At 40.4% G+C, this 26,375-nt stretch overlaps 1 protein-coding gene across 2 annotated transcripts in view; it reads left to right on the forward strand.

The window, feature by feature from the left end:
• FAM81A (family with sequence similarity 81 member A) overlaps positions 1 to 26,375 on the forward strand; it is a 75,727-nt gene that overhangs the window by 42,796 nt on the left and 6,556 nt on the right. For both annotated transcript variants that reach the window (XM_025472638.3, XM_025472639.3), the window contains exons 4-8: positions 390 to 508; positions 13,333 to 13,462; positions 15,348 to 15,454; positions 21,874 to 22,009; positions 23,725 to 23,920. In XM_025472638.3, the coding sequence (XP_025328423.1) occupies positions 390 to 508; positions 13,333 to 13,462; positions 15,348 to 15,454; positions 21,874 to 22,009; positions 23,725 to 23,920 (688 nt within the window). The remainder of the gene's footprint in view (positions 1 to 389; positions 509 to 13,332; positions 13,463 to 15,347; positions 15,455 to 21,873; positions 22,010 to 23,724; positions 23,921 to 26,375) is intronic.

Consider the following 26,375-nt stretch of genomic DNA (forward strand, 5'->3'; position numbering starts at 1 on the left):
GGTCTCTGAGGTCTCTAAGCCCCTGGTACTCTGTACACATGTATATCAGGTGACTCTTAGAAAGGAATCTTTTTTTTTAGAATTTTTTTTCTTAATTTAATTTAATTTAATTAGTTTATCTGACAGAAAGAGAGCACAAGCAGGGGGAGAAGCAGGGTCTCCACTGAGCAGGGAGCCCAATGTGTGGCTCAATCCCAGAACCCTAGGATCATGACCTGAGCTGAAGGCAGATGCTTAACTGACTGAGCTACCCAAGTGCCCCTAAAAAGGAATCTCTTATGAATGGAGTTAAATGTTCTTATTTTTGCCAAAAGTATAAAATGCTTTTGTGGCAGCATGTAAATTCTCAGATGACCCCCTTGGTGGTTTTTTTTTTTTGTTTTTCCCAGGTACTCCAGGAGCAGATCCGGGCCCGGGACAACATCAGCTATGGAACTAATTCTGCCTTAAAGACTTTGGAGATGCGTCAGCTCTCTGGTTTGGGAGACCTTCGGGGAAGAGTGGCAAGGTACGTGGTGGGATGTATGGGACTGTACGCATCAAAGGCTGTTTTTCATCAACTCCATTTCACAAAGTATATATTCACAAAGCCCCAAAGCGGATTCTTTGCATCCTTCTAGTACATTCCCCTCCTTTGCCTGTAAACTCTAAGGTAGAAGTTACACCTGATTATGAGCATGCCATGATTTCTTATGTTGCCACAGTTGGAGTTGTGTTCTTGGAGGGAAGTGTTGGGAGAGTGGAACTGACCTTTGTAAGTTGGCAGGGAAGTATTATGTTCATTGACTCCAGTGATACAAAGTGTGTCTCTTAAAATTTTCATTTCCTTGTAATTTATTTTTATTTTGTTTTCTGAAAATACTGGTCTATGATAGATTAGAAATTTAGAAAAGAGATCTTTGATCTCAGATAGTATGAAAGGCGCTGTTCCAGCCCTTTACTACTTAAAGTGTGCTCTGTGGACCAGCAGCTTTGGAATCACCCAAGAACTTGTTGGAAATGCACTATCTCTAAAATATTTATGAGCCTCTTCTGCCCTCTGCTGCTGTTAAGAGTCAAGCACAAGTCTACACAGGAGCAGCGGAGCCAATAAGCAATTAGAATCAGACTGAGGTGAAAATGAGGTTGGATGGAAAAAAGTACAGGACCCACATGGTCCAAGGCCTCAATGGAGCAGAGGAAGGTAGTGTTGGGGGTATATTTGTGCAGATAACACATGAAGGACCTTGGGTGCGAGGCATGTGTGTTTGGATCTGGTGGATGAACATCAGTCTCATAGCAGAGGGCTCCATGGATTAAATGTAGGCCTAGTTGCCACTCTTGTGTGGTTTTCTATTCTTATTTGGGTCAACTCCAGTCTTTTTAGTATGACCCTAGGTGACGAACCACTCCCTTCTCCCCCACTGACCTCCTTATCTCTCTCAACTCTGGTGCTATAACTTCCAACAGTGATCAGCGACTTGTTATTCCCTGAATGGGCCGTGCTCTCCTATTTGTATCTTTGCACATGCTGTTCTTACACTCAGCATGCCTTTCGTCTTCCCTTTTTTTCTGACTTCTAGTCAGCTTTTCAAGTTCAGTTCAAATGTCACCTCCTCCAGGAAGTCTTTCCTGGTAACCCCACTCTCCTAAGCTCCCCTGTTATTCCGTTCTATCGAACCTCTCTGTTGTCTTCACCGTCTTGGGGCTGAGTATGTTATCTTTTATCTTTGTAATGTGTGTGCATAGAAGAATATCTGGAAAACAGTAGATACTCGATAAATGTTTGTTTGGGTGAATTAATGATCTAGGAAATCACTGTAACAGGACTGAAAAACTCAAATCCTTTTTGTGGTGGTTGGCTTAAAAGCAACCCCATTGTGTAATACCTCTCAGAAGAGTGAGGAGTTAGAAGGGCTTCAGACTAGAGGGCAGAGGAGAGACTTTTGGAAACCTTTGAAGATCTGCCTGTATACTTTAGTTGCAGATGAAGATTTGGTGGGGGAGAGTATGTATGATGCCTAGCACAGGGCATGGCATGTAAAGAGCTCATAGCATGAGAGAGCACTTATTACACAAGGGCAGCAGCGTGAAATTATCCTCAGGAAGCTGGAGAGATGACCTTGAAATATTTCCAGGTATTGTGCATTTTTCCTGTGCATTTTCTTTCTTTCTTTTTTTTTTTTTTAAAGATTTTATTTATTTATTCATGAGAGATACAGAGAGAGAGGCAGAGACACAGGCAGAGGGAGAAGCAGGCTCCACACAGGGAGCCTGATATGGGACTCGATCCCAGGACTCCAGGATCATGCTCTGGGCTGAAGGCAGGCGCTAAACCACTGAGCCACCCAGGCATCCCTCCTGTGCATTTTCTTATTAACTTCCCTACCCAGCCAGGTTCCTTCTCAGTAACAAGTACTTTACTCTGAAACAATCACAAACATTGGTTGTGAGCAAACCCCCCCCCCCATTTTTGCTTCGTTTTGTGTCTTTCCCCTGGAATGCTAGCTAATGAGACTGATTGTTGAAATCAACTTAGGTGAAAAAAATATTTAGCAAAGTTTTGCCTTTCTTGCATTGAATTGGAGTATAGACTTTTTTTTTTTTAAAGATTTACTTATTTACTTTAAGAGAGAGAGAGAACATGCGAGTGGGGGTAGGAGAAGAGGGAGAGGGAAAGAGAATCTTAAGCAGACTCCCCACTGAGTGTGGAGTCCAACACAGGGCTTGATCTCACAACCCTGAGATCATGACCTAAGCCGAAATCAAGAGTTGGATGCTTAAGTGACTGAGCCACCCAGGTGCCCCAAGAGTATGAACTTTTTAAGTGATAGTATTACATTACTAGGTTGCTGGGGCACCTGGGTGGCTCAGTAGGTTGGGTGTCTGCCTTCAGCTCAGGTCATAATCCCAGGGTCCTGTGATTGAGCCCCACATGGAGGGCTCCCTGCTTAATGAAGAGCCTGCTTCTCCCTCTCCCTCTGCCTGCTGCTCCCCCTGCTCGTGCTCTCTCTGTCTGTCAAATAAATAAATACAATCTTTTAAAAAAATTACAAGGCTGCTCTTTTATTTCAGGTTTTATTTTTCTAGTGTTTATGGTTTCATTGGTGATGCCATTGATGGGAAACAGGCCTGCTGCTTCCCCTATAATTCTCCATCGAGGTGAGAGACATCCTTACCCCATTAAGAGTGGCACACTCTGAACAGGATTTCCTCATAGGGTTTCCCCTTTCCCCTGAAGCAGAGCTAAGGGAGTTCAGGTTTCCTATTCTACTGGAACAGTTGGTCCATTACTTGGCCTGCCTTCTTCATTTTCCAGTGCTCAGAGGCCACTTCCAATTTCCTCTACGAGGTCTGTGTTCATGGTGTCAGAGCCTTAGAGGAGAAATAGCTGCATATACTGAGGCAGGTGCACAAGTTCCCTCAAGGTAAGCAAGTCCAGGTGTACAGGAGAAAATAGAGAAATTGGACATTAGCAGATTAAAGATCTTTGGCTCTTATAAGCTGTACGAACATTCACAGACAAGTTTCTGTGTGGCCATATGTTTTCATTTCTCTTGGATATATATACCTAGGAGTGTAATTGTTGAGTAATGTGGTGACTCTATATTTAACCTTTTGAGGAACAGAACAGCCAGGCTGTTTTCCAAAGTGGCTGCACCATTTTATGGTGCCAGCAGCCCTGTGCAAGGGCTCTGATCACTCCGCTTCCTCACCAACACTTGTCTGTCTTTTTGATGAGAGCCAATCTAGTGGGTGTGAAGTAGCGTCTAGTGGTTTTGATTTGCATTCCTCTAGTGACTAATAGTGCTGAACATCATTCAGCATGTTTATTGGTCATTCGTACATCTTCCTTGGAGAACTGTTTAGTCAGATCTTTTGCCCATTTTTAAAGTGGATTAATTGCTTTTCTGTTATTGAGCTTTATATATTCTAACTTCAGTTCTCTTATCAGATATCTGAGCTGAAAAAATTTCCCCCATTCTAAGGGTTTTCTTTTCATTTTCTTGATTGGGTGCATTTGATCCTTCTCAAAAATTATTTCTTTCTCTTTTTTGATATTCTCTATTTGATGAGATGTTATCATTATACCTTCCTTTACTTCTTAAAGCATGTTTTCTCTATTTCTTTTATCATCCTGCATTCATAATGGCTGTGTTGAAGTCTGTCTTTTAAACCAGACACCTCTTCCCTCTCACTGGCAGTTTCTTTTGCCTGCTTTTTTTCAGTGTTCAGTTCACATTTTCTGGTGTCTGCATCTCTCATAATTTTTATTAAAAACTGGACATTTTAGATAATATAGCAATCCTGGGTACTGGATATTTTTTTAAAAAGGTTTTATTTATTTATTCATGAGAGATACACATAGAGAGGCAGAGCATAGGTAGAGGGAAAAGCAGGCTCCATATGGGGAGCCCAATGTGGGACTCGATCCCAGGACTCCAGGATCACGACCTGAGCCAAAGGCAGATACTCAACCACTGAGCCACCCAGGCATCTCTGGATACTGGATATTGACAGTCCCTACTTGCTGCTTGCTTTTATTGTTATTTATTTGTTTAGTGACTTGGCTGGATTATTTTAGTGATGTCTGTTTCCCCTGCAATAGAAAGTGTCTGGTGCACATTCACTCTGTGAAGACAGTGGCTGTAACAAGACTCTTTTTGACTGTCTCTTTCCCTGGTCTTTTTTAAAAAATATTTTATTTATTTATTTGAGACAGGGAGAGCATGCATGAGCAGGGGGAGGGGAAGAGGGAGAAGGAGAGGGACAAGTAGACTCCCTGCTGAGCATGGACACCCCCCCCCCCAGTGGGGCTCTGTCCCAGGGCCCCAAGATCATGACCTGAGCCAAAATCAGATGCTTAACCAACTGAGCCACCCAGGTGCCCTTTTCCCTGAACTTTTATTAAGCTGTCTGCCTCTGTAGGTATCACACCCAGCTCTTAGGCTCCATTAGTTGCTGGTAGATTGCTCTACTGTTTTTTATTTTTAAAGATTGGTTGATTGATTGATTGATTGATTTGAGAGAGAAAGAGAGAATGAGCAGGAGGGGCAGAGGGAGAGGGAGAGAGAATCTCTGCTAAGCACAGAGCCTGACACAGGGCTCGACTTCACGACTTAGTCTGTCCCTCAAACAACTTTGCAAAGATAACAGAACTGGTCTGATGTAGTGATACCTGGCAGTTTCTACCCAGTAAGCTGTGTTTGGATTGGAAAATAAAGCCTTTCTATAATTTTTTTTTATTTCATAATATGTTCAAACCTAGATGTCCCCACATATGATTTAAATAATATTTTGTAAAAAATTATGAACTCAAAAAAGAAGGGTCTGTATTTGGTGGTGTTTTTAACCATCATTTGTGAAATGGGGATGATTTGTGAAGATGAAGTAATATGTATCAAGGATCTTGCACAGTGTGTGATACATAGTAAATATTCTTTATATTTATTCATTCACAAATATTTATTGAGCCTTTGCTACATGTATAGCCATGAACTGGGCATTAGGGTTTTTGTGATGAAAAGGGCAGATATCATCCCTCTTGCTTGCAGTTTGTATTGTTTCTAGTAGGGAAGACAGACATCAAACAACTTATGGCAAAACAATTATTTTATTTCATTTATGATTTGAATAATTTATTTGTAGATATTTGGAGTTTTCTATAGAAATTATATCATCTATAAATAATGACAATTTTATTTCTTCTTTTCTGATCCTTGAATCCTTAGTCTCTTTTTCTTGTCATTTTGCAATGGCAAGATAGATGTGATTGTGGGCATCTTTATCTTTCTTTTTACTTTAATGAAATTCTTCCAGTGGTTTTCCATTTTGAATTGCTCCAGTGTTTCTTTTTTTAAGGTTTATTTATTTTAAAGAGAGAAAGTGCACAAGCAAGGTTAGGGGCGGAGGGAGAGAGAATCCCAAAGCAGACTCCGCACTGAGCATGAAGCCTGACATGAAGCTCGATCTGGACCCTGAGTTTTATGATTCAACCTGAAACCAAGAGTTGCTCACTCAACTTACTGAGCCAGGAGGGCACTCCTGGTCTAATTTTTTTTTTAAACATAGGTTTATCAGATTAAATAAGCTTTCTTACATTCCTAATTCACTAAGAATTCATAAATTTGTATTGGTGTTTCCCAAGTGTGTTTTGTATCCATTCAGGTCAGGTATTCTTCTCTTTTGATTTGTTAATGTGTACTTATTAAGGTGGGTAGATATATTAATATACAAAAGTCAGTTTTCTTACTATAAAACAATAGCAAATAACTAGAAAGCATGTTTAAAATCAGAGAATATATAATAACTAGGCAGAAATCTAACAAAAATTGTTCAAGACCTCTGTGGGGAAAATGTTTTTAAATTTGATTAAGAAATAATAAGAAAACATAAGTAAATGGAGATAGATATTATATGCAAGGGTAGGAAGTCTTAATATTTTTAAAGATATCAATTCTTTCAAATTGATTTTCAGTCAGTGACATTCTAGTTAATATCCCAACAGAGTGTTACACTGAGCTTGATAAGATGACCCTAATGTTTATACGTAGGGGTTAAGAGTCAAAAATATCCAGGACACTTCCGAAGATGACTGAGGAAGGGAGAATTGCCCTTGCCTGATAGCAAGACTTGTTACAAAACTATATGCTCTTGGCTTACGGATAGAGAAAGTGAACGATGGAATAGAATAGAGAGTGCACAAATTGAACCACAGGTGTGTGGGATTCTGATATATGTTATAGATGGCATAACAAATCAGTGGAGAAAGGAGGGGTTGCTTAATAAATGGAGCTGAAAAATATATTATCCTTGTCAAAAAAGAGAAAAAATTTTCGTACCTCACACCAGATACAAAATCAACCCAGGATAGGTAAAGGGCCCAAATGCTAAAAGTAAGACTTAAAGACTTTTAACAGAAAAATATAGATGAGTATCTTTTAGACCTTTAGGTAGGGGAGGATTTCTTCTTGGCACGAAAAGCATTGATGGGTTTGCTTACCTTAAAATTTAAAACATGACTCTTCAAAAGACCCCTTAAAAATGAAAATGAGATGTTACAAACTGAGGAAATCTTGTCTGGTAAAGGGTTAGTTTAAGAATATATAAAGACTTCCTGCAAATTAATAAGAATAATGCAAACAATCCAATATAACAATGGGTAAGAGAAGTGAATGACCTTTTACCAAAGCAGAAACATATGATCAATAAATGTGTGAAGAGATTTAACATCTGTAGTTGATGTGGAAATGAAAATTCAAAAACACAGCAAAATACTGTGGTTTTTTTCACCCAGTTTATTGGCATCTGAAATATCTGAAGATGGCAAGCAGTTAAAGAGGATGTAGCTTCTTAGGAGATCTTATATATTGCTAGTGGGAGTATTGTATCACCACAAGTGCATTCCTTAATCCCCATCACTTCTTTCACTCTTCCACCCTAACACCTCCCTTCTGGTAACCCTCAGATGGTTCTCTGTGGTTAAGAGTCTGTTTCTTGGCTTACAGTTAGTTTTCTTAATGGAAAAACAAGGGAATGATGACACAAGATTCAAAATGCTTACTTTCATGGGAGCAGTTATTAAAAATAATTAACTAAATAAAGGGAGCCATGCACGAGCCAATGAAGAGAGTATATTATGAAAAAATGAGTAAGAGATCCAAAATAATAACAATAACAAAAAGTTTTAATTATAAGAAATTCAGCAAAAGAGATATGAGGGACATTCTTAGAGTGTATACTTGGTGTGCCTAATCTCTAGGGGCTCTGGAAAGGCTTCCTTAAGGAAGAGACTTGTTTGCTTAGCTCTGAGGGATGAATAGTAACTAACCAAGGAGCGGGTCAGAGAAGAACATTCCAGACAAAGAACAAAATGGGAAAGAGTGAGGTAAGTTCACAGCTCTGGCATATAACCAGTATGGCTGGTTGAAGAGGGAAGGGGACAGAAATGTGTGAGATGATGCTGGAAGTTAGAGGGTAAGGAGCAACCCTTTTTGGGGATTTTAATAGATTTTGGTCTATATTCTAAAACAGCAACAAGTTGGAGCACCTGGGTGGCTCAGTCAGTTAGGCATCTACCTTCAGGTCACTATCTCAGGGTCCTGGGATTGAGCCTCACATTAGGCTGTCTACTCAGCAGGGAATCTGCTTCTCCCCCTCCCTCTGCCTGCACTCCCTCTGCCTGTGTTATCTCTCTCTCTCTGTTAAAAATAAATAAGTAGATAAATAGATAGATAACAGCAAATTAAATAGCAGAAATTTATACATGTACAGAATTGTATTTAGTTTGCCTTTTTTTCTCACAGCTTTGTTTCTTTGGGGTTAATACCTAGATTGAAAGGCACATAGAAATATATTTATGTTTCAAGATTTGGGGTATATCCTGCCAAGTTACCCTCTAGAAAGCTTGTAAAATTTATTTTTCCAATAGTAGTGTGTGATGTAGCTTGAATCTACAAACTTTCTCCAACACTGGGCATTCAATTCATATTAAAAAAAGATTTCTGGGGTGCCTGGGTGGCTCAGTCAGTTAACTGTTCAACTCTTGATTTCAGCTTAGGTTGTAATCTCAGGGTTGTGGGACTGAGCCCCACATCAGGCTCTGTGCTCTGTAGGTGGTCTGCTTGAGATTTTCTCTCTCTTTTTCTCAGATATATAAACAACTCTTAAAAAAAAATTCCAATACAGAAGAATAGCATAACTATTGCTTAATTGTATACATTGTGTCTATGAATACTGAAAAAAAAATTAAGTGCATATATGCAGTTTTGTCAGATTGTTTAAAATCTTTTTAAAAAATTTTAGGCATTTAAGTCAATATTTACCAAAATATCTGTCCCATTAATTTTTTTTCCTGTTACTTCCAATAAAGATTATAGCATTTTAACAAAATGACTGAGTTAGGTTGTTCAGTTTAAGGTAAATGTCAGGACTAAGAAAAGACTTTTAAGGTTGGAATAATTGAGCTGGTAACTTACTTTCTTCAGTCTCCAAAAAATTAAACTTACCAATGATCTCAGTTTGTTCACCATTGTTTCTTGCATCCCACTCCTTTCGCTGGGGGCTCTTTTTTTTTAAGATTTTATTTTTGAGTAATCTCTACAGCCAATGTGGGGCTCGAATTGACAGGCTGAAGATCCAGAGTTGCATGCTCTACCAGTTGAGCCAGCAGGGTGTCCCTGGATACTGTTTTCTTTTTACTGAAGTACATGATCTAGTGACTCTTTTAGTATGGGGTTTGTAGGTGATACATTTCTTAATGTTTGCATGTCTAAAACTATCTCTGTCTTTATTTTGCATTTATTCTCGGATGAGATGTTATTTTTCCTCCATCCTAAGAAGGTGTTTTTCCACTTCCACCATTATGGCATCTTCTGACACCTATTGTGGGCTGTCAGTCTTACAGTAGGTAGGTTACCTGTCTTTGGTCTCTGGTACTTTTTAAAATGTTATCTGTATCATTTGTTATCACCATGCCCTATTTTCTCTTTACTTTTACTTATCCCACTTTGTAGTCGCCGAACACTCGAAAACTCCTGTTTTTCTTCAATTTTAGAAAACTGGCAGCACTCATGCCTAAGAGAGGCCATTCTCTCCGTTTCTGTCTTTGGGGTCTTCTCAACTCCTCTTTCACTTATGTTAGCATCCTCCTTGTCTCCTAGCTATTTTTCCATGTTTTGAATCTCTGTCTTTGCTGCCTTTCAAGTGAGCTCTTTGCTGCTGTCTTCTAACTCACTGACTCTGTCTTCAGTCATGTCCGGTCTAGAGTTAGTCAAGTTTGTGAAGATGCTGTGGTTTACTTCTAGGATTTCTCATTTTTCTTTTGTCCACCTGTTCTTTCCTCTCTGCCTATTTTGTTTAATAACTCTTGGTATCTATTAATCTGTCTTTGATTTTTTTGGCATCTTAAACATATTTCTTTTAAACTCTGTAGATCAGGTTTTTCATTTGTTTTTGTTTGTTTGTTTGTTTGTTTGTTTTTGGGTTTTTTTTTTTTGAGCTCTCTATAGATGGTGTAGCCCCATTCAGGTCTCTGGTTTTGTTACCCTGGTTCCTGTGTTCTGTCACAAGTGGAGCAGGTTTTCACCCATCTTGCCCCGTGGAAACTAAAACTTCTTACTTCTGTTGGTTTTCAGATATAGAGTCCTTCAAGCTTACAGCACCAGCTGTAGCAAAACATATGCTTTGCTCCATCTTCTGCACCATCTGTCTGTTTTCTACTTTCTCCCATACTTTTTTCCCCCCATTCTTTTTTGTCCTTTTGGATTTATACCTTTTTTATTCATCTGGAGTCATCTTGAAGGTTTTCAGGAGGGAGCCAAAATGAGGGCATGTGTTGAGTCCACCATGTTCAACTGACATGAGCAGGTAGTAGTTTTTTTTTTTTTTTTTTTTTTAAGATTTTATTTATTCGTGAGAGACACACAGAGAGAGGCAGAGACACAAGCAGAGGGAGAAGCAGGCTCCCTGCGGGAAGCCTGATGTGGGACTCGATCCTGGGACTCCAGGATCATGCCCTGGGCCAAAGGCAGACACCAAACCACTGAGCCACCCAGGAATCCCCAAGCAGGTAGTAGTTTTAATTCACAACATTTTAGTACAAAATAATTGGTAAATTGGTTAAATCTTCTACCTTATTAGAAAGCCTACCAAGCACTGGCATGCCCTCTCATTTTTATTCATGGCTTATAAACTATAGATCAATATTTCATTTTTTCAAACTTCTAGAGGGATTTATACTTTAACCTTTATTAATTAATACACTGTTTTTGATAGTTGGTTGCAAATACTTGATATATTTTAGTGAGTGAGATCCTTTTCAGTATGCTTAGTCATTTAGGGAACCTTTTTGAGGCCCCAGTGCAGATATACATCTTAAAGAACACATTCCCAGTGCTTTTAGGAAGATCATAGATTGCTGACTTACTGAAACCATGAGCGGTCACAGGCTTGTTCTTCAACCTGTATTTCTTCAATCTTGTTCTTCAAGTGCGTTTATAATGACTTGTTCAGCAAGTTCCCAGTCTTCTGAGCTTCTTTGTCTGAGTTGGGGGGGATAATGAACAAAAACAAAATGTTAGATCTCCATCAACAATAGAAAAAATACACATGTAAGCTGAATAACAGTATTACAGTAGTGGCATGAGAATTTTTTTTAATTTCTAGATTGTGTGGTATGTGTCTTGAAGAAAAAAAATGTTCCCACTATGCCCTCATTTTGTGTAACTAGTGTGTGACACATAGTAGTCATTCTACAAATACTGATTGACTGAATGCCTGAATTATGATGTGGGGTTCCAACTCCAGCCTCTCTGCTTCTGCTGTATATTGCCTTGACCCTGGCCTCACTTTCATGACAGTGACTCTACCCACATTTCTCTAGCTCTGGGTTTCTTCTGCTCCAGCCTCATTTCTGCTTCATGGGGAGCCCAGGGAAAGATGGTATGATGGTGCATATTCAATTAAGTTGTCATGCATTCTTTATACATGGCTGTTGATTGAAATATTTTCTTCATATGATTGTTTTTCTGATCAGAACATTATATATACATATTGCAGAAAAGTTGTACAACTTATAAAAGAATGAAGAATTTAAAAAATCACACATTATCTAGAGATAGTTGGTTAATATTTTATTCACTTCCTTGTAAAATTTTAATAACTATATATGCATCAAGATTCAGTCAAGAAAACAGAAACCACTCTAAGTATTTTAACAGGAAGGGGGTTTAGTCTAGGAAATTAGAGTTTACAAAACCATTGGCAGATTTAAGGAAGCAAAGGGAAGGAAACTTCTAGTGGCTCCCAGGACAGTAGGACGTAGAAGAGTCACAGAAAGGAGCCATTGACGATATTAGCTGCGTGTATCATGGAAGTAAGTGATTTCCAGGAGCGTACCTGGAGGTGGCTATAAACCTCACTTGTGCAAGTTTACCACTTGTCTGCTCATCCCTGCCAGGGGAGCATAAGGGATTCTCCACCTCTCTAGATAAGTGCCTCTCATTGGTGGGATATAAATCAGAACCCAGCTGACAAGGTTGTCTGGGAAGTAGTTTTTAGGCTTCTACCCCTTTGATACCGAGAGCATTCACAAGAAACAAAAATGCTCTGCTCTGTCAATTCTGAGCGAGCCATTTTATAAACCTTTCCCCTTTTCATCAATCCTCCAATATCTTTCTTCTATGTCTCTTGCATTAGCCAATGGCCATGAGTACCCAGCCATATTTTATTCCAGGCAAAACAAATCCTCAGATGCATTGTTTGAACTTCTGCCAACTGAGGGTTTCCCTTCCTTGATACCCTTGAGGGCCACTCCTGAGTGGGCTTTTAAGTCTTCTTCTGGAAGGGGTCAGGATATCAGTACCTTCTGTAAACCAGGCCTGATTCTTCCTCCTTCAGTCCACCTGGTCATCAGGAACTCCTCAGGAGCCCATATGTATGAGTTGAAGGAAGGTTGACAGTAGCAAGAGTATGTACCATGGGAGTCTGGGCTCATGCAATTTACTTATGCCTTTGGGACCTCTTTAAGCCTGCCATCTATGTATCCCTCCCTCTTGAAGATGGCATGCTGCTTATATGCCGCCTTAATAGCTTGATGCTCATGATAGATTGGCCAGATTGTATGGTTGTCCCATGCTTAGGCTGTAGTTTCTACCAGAACCCAGTAGCAAGCCAATAGCTACTTCTCAGAGCAGAATGTTTGGGTTGAAATGGGACATGACTTTGCTCCATATTCCTAGGGGACTGTTCTGTGACTCACCTATTAGGGTTTGACAGAAATCTCCCACACAGCCACAGATAATTAGAGCACCATTGGAACTGCCAAGTTTTAAGGCCCAAGGAGCAGAGCAGCCTCACTGCAGCTTAGACAACCTGCACAGCCTTCTCCTGTTCTGGACCCCACTCAAAAGCATACAACCTCATAGGCAATGCAGTAAAAGGTTTGTAGCAGTTCTTTGAAATGTGGTAGAAGTTGCCTCTGAGATCCAAAGAAGACCCAAAGCACTTGAAAGGATGGAGGTGGTACCAAAGAGTGACAGGCCACATCCAGCACATCATGTAAGCCTTTCGTCATTGGGCGCTCACTGCACGTTCAGTTTTGTACTTATGAAAGGCTTCGCAAAGCCTTTCCTACTTTGATGGTCACATTCCTACTCTTATTAAGCAACACCCCTGTGGTTTAACTTAAAAACCATAATGAGGGTAGCTCTCTGTATTCATTTGAACTTCCGTGTAAAATAATCAGTCGTCATAGTACAGTTTTGTTGAGTGGGGTCATGCATTTTACAGTATGTCAAGAGGCCTCAGTGCTTGTTTTTAAACTTTAATAAGAGTTAGCTTTGTTATTTTCAGATGTGATGCCAGCATAGCCAGACTCTCTGCAGAGCACAAAACAACTTACGAGGGGCTCCAGCACTTGAACAAAGAACAGCAGGCGGCCAAACTTATCTTGGAGACGAAAATCAAAGACGCAGAGGGACAGGTATGGCCTATTTCAGGTAGCCTTTTTAAAGTAGGTAATTTGTGTTAGCTAAGAATAACGTGGTTTGGAGAAACCAGCGTGGGCACCCAGTATGTGCCATTCTTTTCCTTGCTTCTTCCTTTCCTCTGTTTCCCTGCAGTGGCCCTACAGGAGTATGGCAAGCAAAGCACCAAGATTTTTGGTACAATCCTAATTTTATTTTTTTAGATTTTTTTTACTTGCTTATTAATGAGAGACAGAGAGAGAGAGGCAGAGATACAGGCAGAGGGAGAAGCAGGCTCCATGCAGGGATCCCGATGTGGGACTTGATCCCGGGTCTCCAGGATCACGCCCTGGGCTAAAGGCAGCTAAACCACTGAGCTATCTGGGCTGCCCACAGTCCTAATTTTAAAGATTCTTTTTCCTCATTCCTAAAACAATTAATATATTTCAGAAATTCTAAATTATAGCTCCAAAACTACTCCTGGCGTACCGTAAGTGATCAGACTTTCTTTTATATGCTCCTTGTCCCAATTTTTGGTTCAGAAAATAGTCACTGTACTGGACCTCGTGCTACTTCATCACAGTCTGTTGTGGGAAAGAACTCAGACAAAGCTAGAAGGTAGGCTGCCTGGTGAATTTTAGAGTATTCCACCTTGAAATTCACAGATCAATTTCATAAAGCAAAACTCTTGGCATTTCACAGTTTGCTGTTGGTCACTTTAAAGTTTCCCTTTGCCATAAAGGGGCCTGTCTTCTAAGATTTGCCCCACAGTATCTGCCCTACTTGCCATTATTCATGTAAAGAGAGACCATTCCAGTAAAATGGGGCATCTGGTCAATCTATTGGATTAAAAGTACTTGTGTCCAAAATAGATTCAATAAAAATCTAAATCTACTTACGTGAAAAACACAGATACTATAAAGCCATGAAAAAGAAAACAACAAAACAACAAGTCTAGTAATTTTTTTCAAAGAATGAGGATAGAATGATCACATCAGAAAATAAATGCTTAGGAAATATTAAGCTTCCCAGTAGCCACACCAAGTAAAATACATATAGAAATCTATAAAAAAAGACATACTTTTTCTTTGTTCTGGATCTAATAGATACTTGTTCCATGAATCTCTTTTTTTTTTTTTTAAGATTTATTTATTTATTCATGAGAGACACAGACTGAGAGAGAGAGGAAGGGACATAGGCAGAGGGAGAAGTAAACTCCTCGCAGGGAGCCTCATGTGGGACTCAATCCCAGATCCTGGGATCACGACCCAGGCAGGCACCCAACCACTGAGCTACCCAGGCGTCCTCATGAGTTTCTATATAAGGAACATTGAACATTATAATTTTTGCCACAAGTAAACACATTTCATATAGGACTAGTTTTATATTAAATTTTAGTAGAAAGATAAGGCAAGGGGGTAGATAGTGAAAAAAAGGAGTAGGAGGGATATAATTTACAAATTCTATTTTCTGGTGACTCAACTTGATAGGGAGGTAAATCTGGGACCTTAATGGTATTTGTAAATGATGAAGGTTCCATTCTCTGTGACTAGCCGACACATTTGTGGTAGAAATTCCAAGGTAAAAAATACCAAACAAACTGTATCTTGTGCCAGTAGGTGGACATAGTGGTCCCGGGCAGGAAGTAGGCTTGCTCAGCAGAGAACTATAAAGTTAAGTACTCAGAGTGTAATGAATATTTTGGCAGTGCTCCTGGTCCTGATTTTTGATGAGTGTGTATGATAGGAAATGGAAGTGGAAAGACAAAGTAAGCTCCTAAATGAATTGATTAAATTATATCGAACCTTAATGTCATGAGCTAGAATATAGCTTACTAAATGTTATCTGAGATTACCTCTGAGAAAATGAGATGTGATATTACAAGCAAAGCTTCTTTCACAGATTTCTCAGCTTTTGAACAGAGTGGACTTGTCAATATCAGAGCAAAGCACCAAACTGAAGATGTCCCACAGAGACAGTAACCACCAGCTTCAGCTTTTGGATACGAAGTAAGTAGTCAACTTACAAACTTCTTTTTTTTGGTTAAAGTTCTGGAGAAGCCTCCAGAACTTTAGTACAGCTTTCTGCCTCTTCATTTTTATTTATTGCACAAAACAAAGTGAAAACAATAATGGAAGTTAAGAGGAAAAAATTTCCTTGTTGCCTATTGCCACTTTACATTCCTTATTATTGTTTTTAGTTGTTAGATAATTATCTATTCATTCAGTAAATATATGTTGAGTGCTGAGGATCCGGAAATTAAGAAAAACAGGCTCTGTTCCTATCCTTGTGAAGTTTATAGTCTAGGGAGTTGATGAGCATTAATCAAATACTGACTCGAGTGTCAGCTATATTACTGCTAATGGTGATTACTGCTTTGAAGGAAAGGTACATGGTTGTGGTAGGCTGAATAATGGTCCCCCAAATATCACCACATCCTAGTCTCTGTGAATATATTACCTTAGATGGCAAAAAGGGACTTTGCAGATGTGATTAAGGATTTTTTAAAAGATTTTATTTATTTATTCATGAGAGACACAGAGACAGAGGCAGAGACATAGGCAGAGGGAGAAGCAGGCTGCATGCAGGGAGCCCAGTGTGGGACTGGATCCCAGGATCACGACCTGAGCTGAAGGCAGACGTTCATCCACTGAGCCACCCAGGTGCCCCATGATTAGGGATTTTAAGATAGGTAGATTACTCTGGGTTACCAGGGAGATCCGTTGTTATCCCTGGAGTGTCTCCAAGAGGGAGGCAGGATAGGCAGAGTCATGAGAGAAGAGCATGTGATGATGGAGGAAGAAAAAAGAGTGATGCTCTTTGAAGATGAGGAAGGGAAGAGGACACAAGCCATGAAACACAGGTGGCCATGAGCTGTGGAAAACAGCAAGGCAATGATTCTCCCCAGAGAGCTTCCAGAAGGAACCACCTCTTCTCGCACCTCTATTTTAGTCCAATCAAACTGATTTTAGACGTCTGACCTCTAGAATAAGAATAAATGTGTTGTTTTAAGCCATCAAATTTGGGGGTAAATTGTCCCCACAGCCACAGGAAGCTAATACAGTGGCACTCTGAGAGTGAGGCCTGGATGTAGGGCCTCCTTCCTCAGGAGGCAATGCTTGACGTAAGAGCTGAAGAATGATTGGAATTTCCTAGGTAAAGAATTGGGTAAGAACATCTGGGGTGGAGGAGTGTGGCATCCCAGAAGCTGCAAGATGGCCAAGGTGGCTAGAACAGAAATGGAGGGGAAGCGAGGGCCGGAGAGGAGGCGGGCTTGCAGCAGGGCCTTGTAGACCATGTGTGGGGCTTCTGTCTCTGGCCTTAGCTCAGTGAGGAGCCACTGGAGGGTTTGAGGCATATGGGGTGATAGAATGGACTTGATACAATTGGAAAATGGATCACAAGGGGCTGAAGCAGAGGTGGGAACATCAGTTGGGGGCATTGCTGCAGCAGTGTAGGTGGGAGAGGTGTGCACTAGTGTGATTGGGAGCTATCCAGTGGGCACCCTATGATTGTTATATTTTCCCATTTTGTTATAGTGATGCTTTAAACTGTACTTGCCCACAGTAAAACACATCATCTGCCCTTCTGCTCAGTCACAAAACCATGCATCTTTTCCTATCATGAATCTTCATGAGCTTTGCATTTTCCTGCCAAAGCAGAGCCAGTAGTCACTATATACGTGTATGTGTGTGTACATGTGTTTGGATGAGTGTGTATATATACATATACATATACATTTGTGTATATATGTATATATTTGACTTAATATATTTTTTAAAGATGATTTCAGTGCAGATCTGTGTTAGAGACTTGTGGAAATTTTAAATTAATCATTCTCCTGGTTCTTACATCTCATTGTACCATAATTTAATGCTGTTTTAGGGTGGTTGCTGAGTTAACAGGAATTCTCTTATGGAAAGCATGTTTCTTTTCCTCTAATTATCTGTATTTATATAATCGTTGAGTTATGTCACCACTTCTCATAGATCCTACAAGCTTGCCAAGTACTGAAAAATCTCTTCAATACTCTTCTTTCTATCACAGAGGAAAAAAAAATAAACATCTTGGTATTTTTTCCTCTGTAAATTACTTCCTTAGGAGATATTACTAGTCAGCAGACATGAACATCTTTATTTTTCTTCCTACAAAATTTAAAGTCTAGAAGTCTAGACACAAAGGCTGTTCACAGGGGAGAGGCGGCAAAGCCTGGAGCAGAAGGTCAGATTGGAGACCCAATAGGTAAAACCCTGGTTGGTGAGCTAGGGAAAAAGCCCATTCTACAAAGAGAGCCTAGGAAAACTCACCTGTCTAAATCTTGGCTGTAAGTAAAGGTGTAAAAGATATTCTTTGAAAATCCAGGATGACAATCCAGTATTTATTTATTTATTTATTTATTTATTTATTTATTTATTTATTTATTCATTCATTCATTCATTCATTCATTCAAAAAAAATAAGCTCTACACCCAACAGGGCTTGAATTCACAACCCCGAGATCAAGAGTCATATGCTCTACCTACTGAGCCAGGCAGCTGCCCCCACAAAACAGCCTTTATATCGCTTCAGAGGTAGAATTCACATTACTCAAGCAACTTGAAAACCACAGTGGATAATTTAATCTTAGAATGATCCTGTTTGGTGGTGGCCTGAGATGCATGGTATAAACAAATGCAAATAGTCTTCAAGGCTTCCCACAGGCAGATGAAGTTCCAAGGAACACGAGCATAGAATCAGAAATTGTAAAACAAAACAAGGAAAAAAAAGCTACATAAGCGATAGAGTCAAAAGAAACAGGAAAAAGTGGAATCAGACGTCTAAATACTGCATATATGGGAATTATTGGATAAAATAAGTATATGTGTGTGTACATACGTTTGTATGGGATGTATATGTATTGTGGGTACACACACACACACACGCACATTTTGAAAGTATGACTAAGGAATGAGAGATTATAAAAAATGATTAGCTGGAGTTGAAAACAACCAAAGAGAACTTCTAGAAAATATAATAATTGAAGATAAAAGCTGTAGCCTCTGGCCACACCTGACTAGGGAGCCGGAATAGTGACCCCAGGCAGCCTTGGGGTGCACCCCACAGTACTTCACAGCTGCAGAGCCCAGCTGCAGCCCCGTCTGGCAAGCGGAGCCCAGACTGCTCCCACCTATTTGTTGAGCACTGCCTACAGCCTCACTCAAGCAGGGAACTCAGCCAATAACCCCTCCCAAAAACAGAACATAGCCTAAGGCCTTATCTAACCGTGAAGTCCATGCCATGATGCTCCCTAATCACAGAACACAGCCCCAGCCTCACCCAGCTGTGAGGTCCAGCTGTTGGCCCCACCTGACCAGGGAGCCTGGCCAGTACCTCCCTCAGTAGTGCAGCGCTACTACGAGCCTGCCCAACCATAGAGCATAGCCCGAGGCCTGATTGTGAAGCCAGCTGAGCTTGGAAGTTAGCCAGTAGCAACATTTGTCTGGGAAGCACAGCTTGGGATCCCACTCAATTTGGTGCAATTGTGGAGGTCAGCTGGCAGCCCTTAATCATGGAGGCCAAATAGCAGCACTGCCTAAGCCAGGGAACACAGTCTGAGACCTCAGCCAACTAGAGGTAATTGCCCAGTGCAGTTAGTGGCTCTGTTTGATCATGTAGCCTAGCCCAGCAGCCCCACCTGGCCAGGGACCCCAGCCAGCAGCCCTGCTTGAATGTGGAGCCCAGCAAGTAGGCCCATTTGACTGGGAGACCAACTAGAGTTTCCTCCCACTCCTTGATTTCAGAGCATAAGAAGAAGCCCTGTCCAACCAGAAACCTAACAAGCATATATAGAACTTCCCATCCAACTGTAACAGAATACAATACTCTTAAGTGTACACAGGATATTCTCTAGGATAGATCATATGTTAGGTCACAAAACAAGGCTTAAAAATTAAAGAAGATCAAAATCATATCAAGTACCTTTTCTGATCAGTGAAACTGGGAATGAATACAGTGACATGAAACTGGGAATCAATAAAGGAAGAAAATTGGAAAATACACAAATATGTGGAAATTAACACACTTGAATAACAGATGGGTCGAAGAAAATCAAAAGGGATAAATTTAGAAAATCTTGAAATAAATGCAAATAGAAACAGATGTACCAAAACTTAGGGGATGCAGCCAAAGCACTTTTATGAGGAAAGTTTGCAGTAATAAATGTCTACATTAAGAAAAAGGAAAGAACTTGAAAAGCAACCAAATTTATACCTCAAGGAATTAGAAAACAAAGGATAAACTAAGCACAGAGGTAGAAGAAGGAAGGAAATAATTAAGATTAGGCTAAAACTAAATGAAATAGAACATAGTAAACAATATAAAAACAATGGGAAAAATTAATTAAACTAATTGTTGGGGTTTGTTTTTTTCTCTTTTTGAAAGATAAACCACATTGGCAAAATTTTAGGCAGACTAATCTAGAAAAAAAAGAAGACTCAAATAAATAAAATTATAAATGAAAGAAGCGGCATTATAACTGATACCAGAGAAATACAAAGGAGCGTAAGAGACTACTATGAAGAGTCATATGCGAACAAATTGAATAACTAGAAGGAATGGATAAATTCCTGGAAATATAGAACCTATCAAGACAGAATCAGGAAGAAACAGAAAATGTGAATAGACCAATAACAAGTGAGGAGATTGAATCACTAATCAAAAACCTCCCAACAAAGAAAAGCCCAGGACTAGATGGCTTCATGGATGAATACCACCAAAATTTAAAGAAGAATTAATGCCAATCATTCTCAAACTCTTCTAAAAAATTAAAGAGGAAGAAACACTTCCAAACTCATTTTACAAATCCAGCATTACCCTGATACCAAAGACAGGCCAATAGATGAACATAGATGTAAACATTCTCCACAAAATGCTAGCAAACCAAATTCAACAGCAAATTAAAAGGATCATACACCATGATCAAATGGGATTATCCTTGGGATGCAAGGATGGTTCAATATATGCAAATCAATAAATGTGAGACACCACATTAACAAAATGAATGATTTAAAAAATCATATGATTATCTCAATAATGTGGAAAAAGCATTTGGCAAAATTGATATCCTTTTTGGGATTAAGACTCCCAACAAGTTGGGTATAGGAAGAATGTATTTTGACATAATACAGGCCATATATGACAAGCCCACAGATAATATCTACTCATCAGTGAAAAGCTAAAAGCTTCTCTAAAATCGGGAACAAGGTGGAGGGTGCTCATTCTCCCCACTTCTATTGAACATAGTACTGGAGGTGCTAGCCAGGGCACCTAGGCAAAAAAAAAAAAAAAAAAAAAGGAATAAAAGGAATCCAAATATGAAAAAGAAAAGGAAAATTATCTGTTTACAGATGCTATGATCTTATAGAGAGAAACACTGTCAGAATAAGTGAATGCATTAGAGTTGTGGTGCTCTGTGGACAGTCTTCCTGGTCAGACAGGGGCTGCAGGCTGAGCTCCACAGTTGGGTTGAGCTGCAGGCTTGCTTGACTTCCAGCCCAGGTAAGGCCCAGAAGCTTCTTTTATAGTCGCATGACCCAGGAAGTTGTACCTGCTACTCTTGCATGTGTCCCATTGCCTGAGTTAGTCATATGGCCACACCTACCTGCAAGAGAGGCTGGGGATGTAGTCTCTGGTCAGCCAGCCATGGACACAGCTCACATCTGAGGATTTCTTAATAGGAAAGAAGAGAAAAAGAGATATACCAGATAATTAGGATCTTATACCACGGTGTCCATTTTATTATTACTATTATTATTTAAGTCATATGTTCTTTCCTACTTTTATTCCATTTAATAATAAAATTAATATGGAAGTAATGAAGGGGAAGTAGCAGTGTGGAGTGTTATTTCAAGGTATTTGGAAAGGGTGAGGACCAGCGGAATGGAGAGTGGTTTTCTTTCAGTTTTCTTTTCGATTTAATTTAGGAAATATCTGCATGGGGCAAGAGCAATTTTGAGAACATTCAAGAGAAAGGTAGCCAGGCTAGCCAGGCTCGGGCCTGGGAGATAACAGGGAAAATGAGGAAGAGCCTGGGGAAAGGGAAGAGGCTGGAAGGGTGTCCTCTGAGTTAGGAGCGCTGGGGACCCTGTGAAGGCAAAGATGAGCACCTGGGTGGCCGTGTGTCACCATTAACACCTCAACACCCACCCATCAGCTCTTCACTGGTAGGAAATGTTATCAGGTGCCTGTCCATTGTATACTCCTTCCCTGCCCCCTAACCCCACCCCCAGTTTAGTGCTAAGGGCAATTCTAAGGGAAGGTAAGCTTGTAATTCTAAGGGAGCCAAGGTTAATGATGACACGTTTATGAGAAATTTGATAGCTGGAGACTGAGGTTGTATGATATAACTTTATAGTTGTTTTACATCTAACTTGCTAATTTTCTGATTTTAGATTTAAAGGGACAATTGAGGAACTCAGTAATGAGATTTTATCTGCACGGAATTGGTTGCAACAGGAACAAGAACGGATAGAGAAAGAACTCTTACAGAAAATTGATCAGCTTTCCTTGGTTGTGAAGGAAAACAGTGTAGGTATCGATGTATAGTGTGTTCCAGTGAAGGTGTTTGGCGGAGGCGGGGGTGGGGGGTAGGGAGTGCGGCTGCGATGTTTATGAATAATCCCTAGTAACTCAGCATTGATTCATTTAGCACCACCTTAAGCTGTTCAGCTGTTTCTTGCTTTAGAATCCCTCCTTTCTCTGTATTCGTTTATAAGGAGAGCACTTGGACTTCTTTTATTTTTTTTTATTTTTTATTTATTTATTTATTTTTTTTGGACTTCTTTTAGTTAACAAAAGGCTAAGCAGAAAATTTCAGGACTTTCAGCTAAGATGCATTTAAACCAAGGCCTTCATGAACCAAATTGTCTGCTTGCATTTCTAAATAAAACTAACTACAAATGTCATCCCAGTTTGGTTGAATTTCATCATCTGGAATACACAGTGTGGACTAGGTTCTTCCTGCTGGGCCCCTCGGCTACGCTAGAACCACAGGATGTGGAGTCACGGGGCAGCACGTCAACATCTACCGTTTTTTTTTTCTCTGTTTTCCTTCTCTTTTTACCCCCCTCTCCCAGGGGACTACGGTTTGCAGCACTGCTCAAAAGCCATCAAGAAAGCCTTGCATGTAGAGTATTCTGAACCAGTAGATTCTGAAATTGGTATTTGGCAAGCAAAAAAAAAAAAAAAAATATATATATATATATATATATATATACTTTTTTTTTTTTGGTTTGGTAATTTAGCCTGACCATCTTCCTCTCTCTTCTCTTTTCACTGCTTCCTCCTATTGGGCTTTGATGGAGCAGAAGTATCTGGTGCAGTTTGCATCTCTGATTCTGCTGTGTCGCAGTGCGGAGCAGCTCTCAATGCAGACTGCACTGTACAACATCGAGAGCTAGATCATGCAATAGCACACTTACAGCTCAGTGTTCATAGTCTTGGCCTCCAAAGCTCACCCGCAGATGCAGATTCCCATAAAAACCAGGCATGTTGGAAAGAAAAGGAAAGACAATATTTAATGTTTCAAATATTTAAGTGTTCTTTCATATATTATCAGATCTACTGATTGATTTACTTAGATTCATACTACTACATTTGTAGGCTTCTGTGTCTTTGGATCGCTGTTTATTTTCTCTGTGGATTGGTGAATAAGTGATAGGAAACCCCAAGATAATAGTAGCTTTCATTAGATAGCATCTTATTTCTCTTTCACATAAAAGCTGTCTGGGGGGGCGGGGGTAGGGAATGCAGGGCTGATGTGGTAACTTCTCAGTCCTCAGCAACCCACGATTCTTCTGGCTTAATTCCCTGCCAATTCTAGAGTGATCCTTGTTCTCATAGTTCAGGATGACCACTAGCGCTCCAGTCATTACGTCTGAATTCCAGGAACAGAAGGAAGACACAAGGGGTGAGGATATGCCTCAGATACCTTTTTAGCTTCTCCTAGCAGAGAAGCCACATTCCCTTCTACTTACATCTCATTGGCCAGAACTTCATCTTTATGGCCACACTAAACTTAGGAGACAGCCGAAAATGTAGTCTTAACTCTGGGTGAGCTTACCCCCACCTGGAAATCGGGGGTCTGTTAAGGAAACGGGAGAGTGGATGTTAGAGTGAGCAACAAGCCACCTTCGCGGTTCTGTCCCCTGCAGATGGTTGTTAAATGATACTATGACTGATGTGGGTGCAGGACAGACTTTCCTTTTGGAGTAACCAGGTACAATTCTTCTCACCGACCTCAGGGAGCCAGTGAAAGGGACATGGAGAAGAAGCTCAGCCAGATGTCAGCCAGGCTGGACAAAATAGAAGAGAGTCAGAAGAAGAACATGGAAGTGCAGAGAACAAAACAAGAAGAGGAGAGGGTGCACGGGCGCATCAGCAAGCTGGAGTTACAGATGAATGAGGATATGAAGGAGATGAAGGCAGAAGTTGACGCTGGTAGGCCACAAAGCAAACCACCCTCGTGGGTCATTTTCAGTGTGATCCGAAAACCAGTTGATGAGCCCACCCCCTGCCGCTCCCTGTGAGCCTGGCTGATGGGAATCTCGGAGAAATGTCCTTAGGTGATTTTCTAAGTAGCTGTGCTGTAGTGAACTGAAGTGTCGTTTCAATTCCAAGTACACAGAAAGCCACCCAAGGGACAGGCACACAGACGAAAACTGCTCAGCTTGCACGGGATGTGCACTTTCTCTGGTGCCACCTGTGGGTTCGTTTCTGTTCATAGCCATGATTGGCAGGTCTCAGAAATGAACCTCTATCTTTGAGGGGCTCCTGAAGGCTTATTTCAAGTGGAGGCTGGTTGGTTATGGTCGGGAAAGACAAGACAGTCTTCAAGTGTGATGAGGGGGACCGCATTATCTCCTAGCTCCCTCCAGTTCTAGAATTCCATCATTTCCTTCTGCAAAATCATTCTACTTTGGCCACGTGGAAATAACAGTAGTCAGTTATCCCAAGAAAAGTTCTGTTGTTACCACCAAAAAGTTTTTTATTTTATTTACATAGACACTACGAAGTCACGATTAAATTTACACATTGAAGAACTTCGGAAGATAAAAATGAATTTTCTTTCTTTTTTTCTTGGGGCTGTTAGAATATGGTATGTGAATATTTCATCAGTGTTTAACTCTGTATCATTTAATTCCCTGGGTGGGTTTGTTCCCATCCTATTCAATGTGCCATTGAGGTGGTTAATATTCAGTCCCTCAAAAGAAGGGCGTATGAGCCTCTTAAAAATAAAAATATTTACTTTTTCTTATTCCAAAACCAATATATTTATTAATGGAAAATAAGAAAGCACAAAATATTTTTAAAAATACTCATAACTCCTCTCACCCAGAGGTCATCTTTATATATATCATTTTATACATATATGATGTATATGTGCTTTTTCAAGTGAAAGCTCATGCCATATGTGATGACTTGTCATCTATTCTTTTATATGTTGTATCTTTCTATTCAATAAGAACATTATTTTTCATAAATAATATTTATTACTTAGATGACATGAATTGTCAGTTGAGAAAATTTTCTGAGAGAAAATTCTTTTTTTCCTCTAAAGATTTGTTTACTGGGTTCCCTGGGTGGTGCAGCGGTTTGGCGCCTGCCTTTGGCCCAGGGCATGATCCTGGAGACCCGGGATCGAATCCCACATCGGGATCCCGGTGCATGGAGCCTGATTCTCCCTCTGCCTATGTCTCTGCCTGTCTCTCTCTCTCTGTGACTATCATAAATAAATAAAAATTATAAAAAAAAAAAAAGATTTGTTTACTTTTAGAGAGAGAAAGAGAGTGAGTGGGAGGGGCAGAGGGAGGAAATCTGGAGCAGACTGTCCTGAGCACGGAGCCCGACTCAGCTTGATCCCATGACCTTGAGATCATGTCCTGAGCCGAAATCCAGAGTTGGATATTGAACCAACTGAGCTACCAGGCACCCCTGAGAGAGAAGTCTAAACTTGCTAGTGCAGACAAGACCATTTAAACTTGTATATTAAAAACCCATAGGGGATCCCTGGGTGGCGCAGTGGTTTGGCGCCTGCCTTTGGCCCAGGGCGCGATCCTGGAGACCCGGGATCGAATCCCACATCGGGCTCCCGGTGCATGGAGCCTGCTTCTCCCTCTGCCTATATCTCTGCTTCTCTCTCTCTCTCTCTGTGTGACTATCATAAATAAATTAAAAAAAAAAAAAAAAAAAAACCATAGAGGGGTTGCCTGGGTGGCTCAGCGGTTGAGCGTCTGCCTTTGGCTCAGGGCGTGATCCCGGAATCCCAGGATCGAGTCCCACATCAGACTCCTTGCGTGGAGCCTGCTTCTCCCTCTGTCTGTGTCTCTGCCTCTCTCTATGTGTGTGTTTCTTATGAATAAATAAATAAAATCTTAAAAAAATAAAACCCATAGAAATACAGAATAATATGAAATGCTTTTTTGATGGGGAATTTTTTCCTTTTTTTTTTTTTTTAAGATTTTATTTATTTATTAGTGAGAGACACAGAGAGAGAGAGAGAGGCAGAGAGAGAGAGGCAGAGACAGAGGCAGAGGGAGAAGCAGGCTCCATGCAGGGAACCTGATGTGGGACTCGATCCCATGACTCAGGATCACGCCCTGGGCCAAAGGCAGACACTCAACCACTGAGCCACCCAGGCGTCCCGGGAATTTTTTCCTTTTGTTTTGCTTTTTATCTTGAAAATATTTTAAATTTAGAAAAAGTATAACAGTCCAGAAACTCTATACATCTTTCTTGTTTTTTTTTTTAAGATTTTTATTTATTTATTCATGAGAGAGAGAGAGAGAGAGAGAGAGACAGGCAGAGGGAGAAGCAGGCTCCACACCGGGAACCTGACACGGGACTCGATGCCGGGACTCCAGGATCACGCCCTGGGCCAAAGGCAGGTGCCAAA

The sequence above is a fragment of the Canis lupus genome, chromosome 30 (genome assembly GCF_003254725.2).
Source record: "Canis lupus dingo isolate Sandy chromosome 30, ASM325472v2, whole genome shotgun sequence".
NCBI classification, from domain to species: Eukaryota; Metazoa; Chordata; class Mammalia; order Carnivora; family Canidae; genus Canis; species Canis lupus.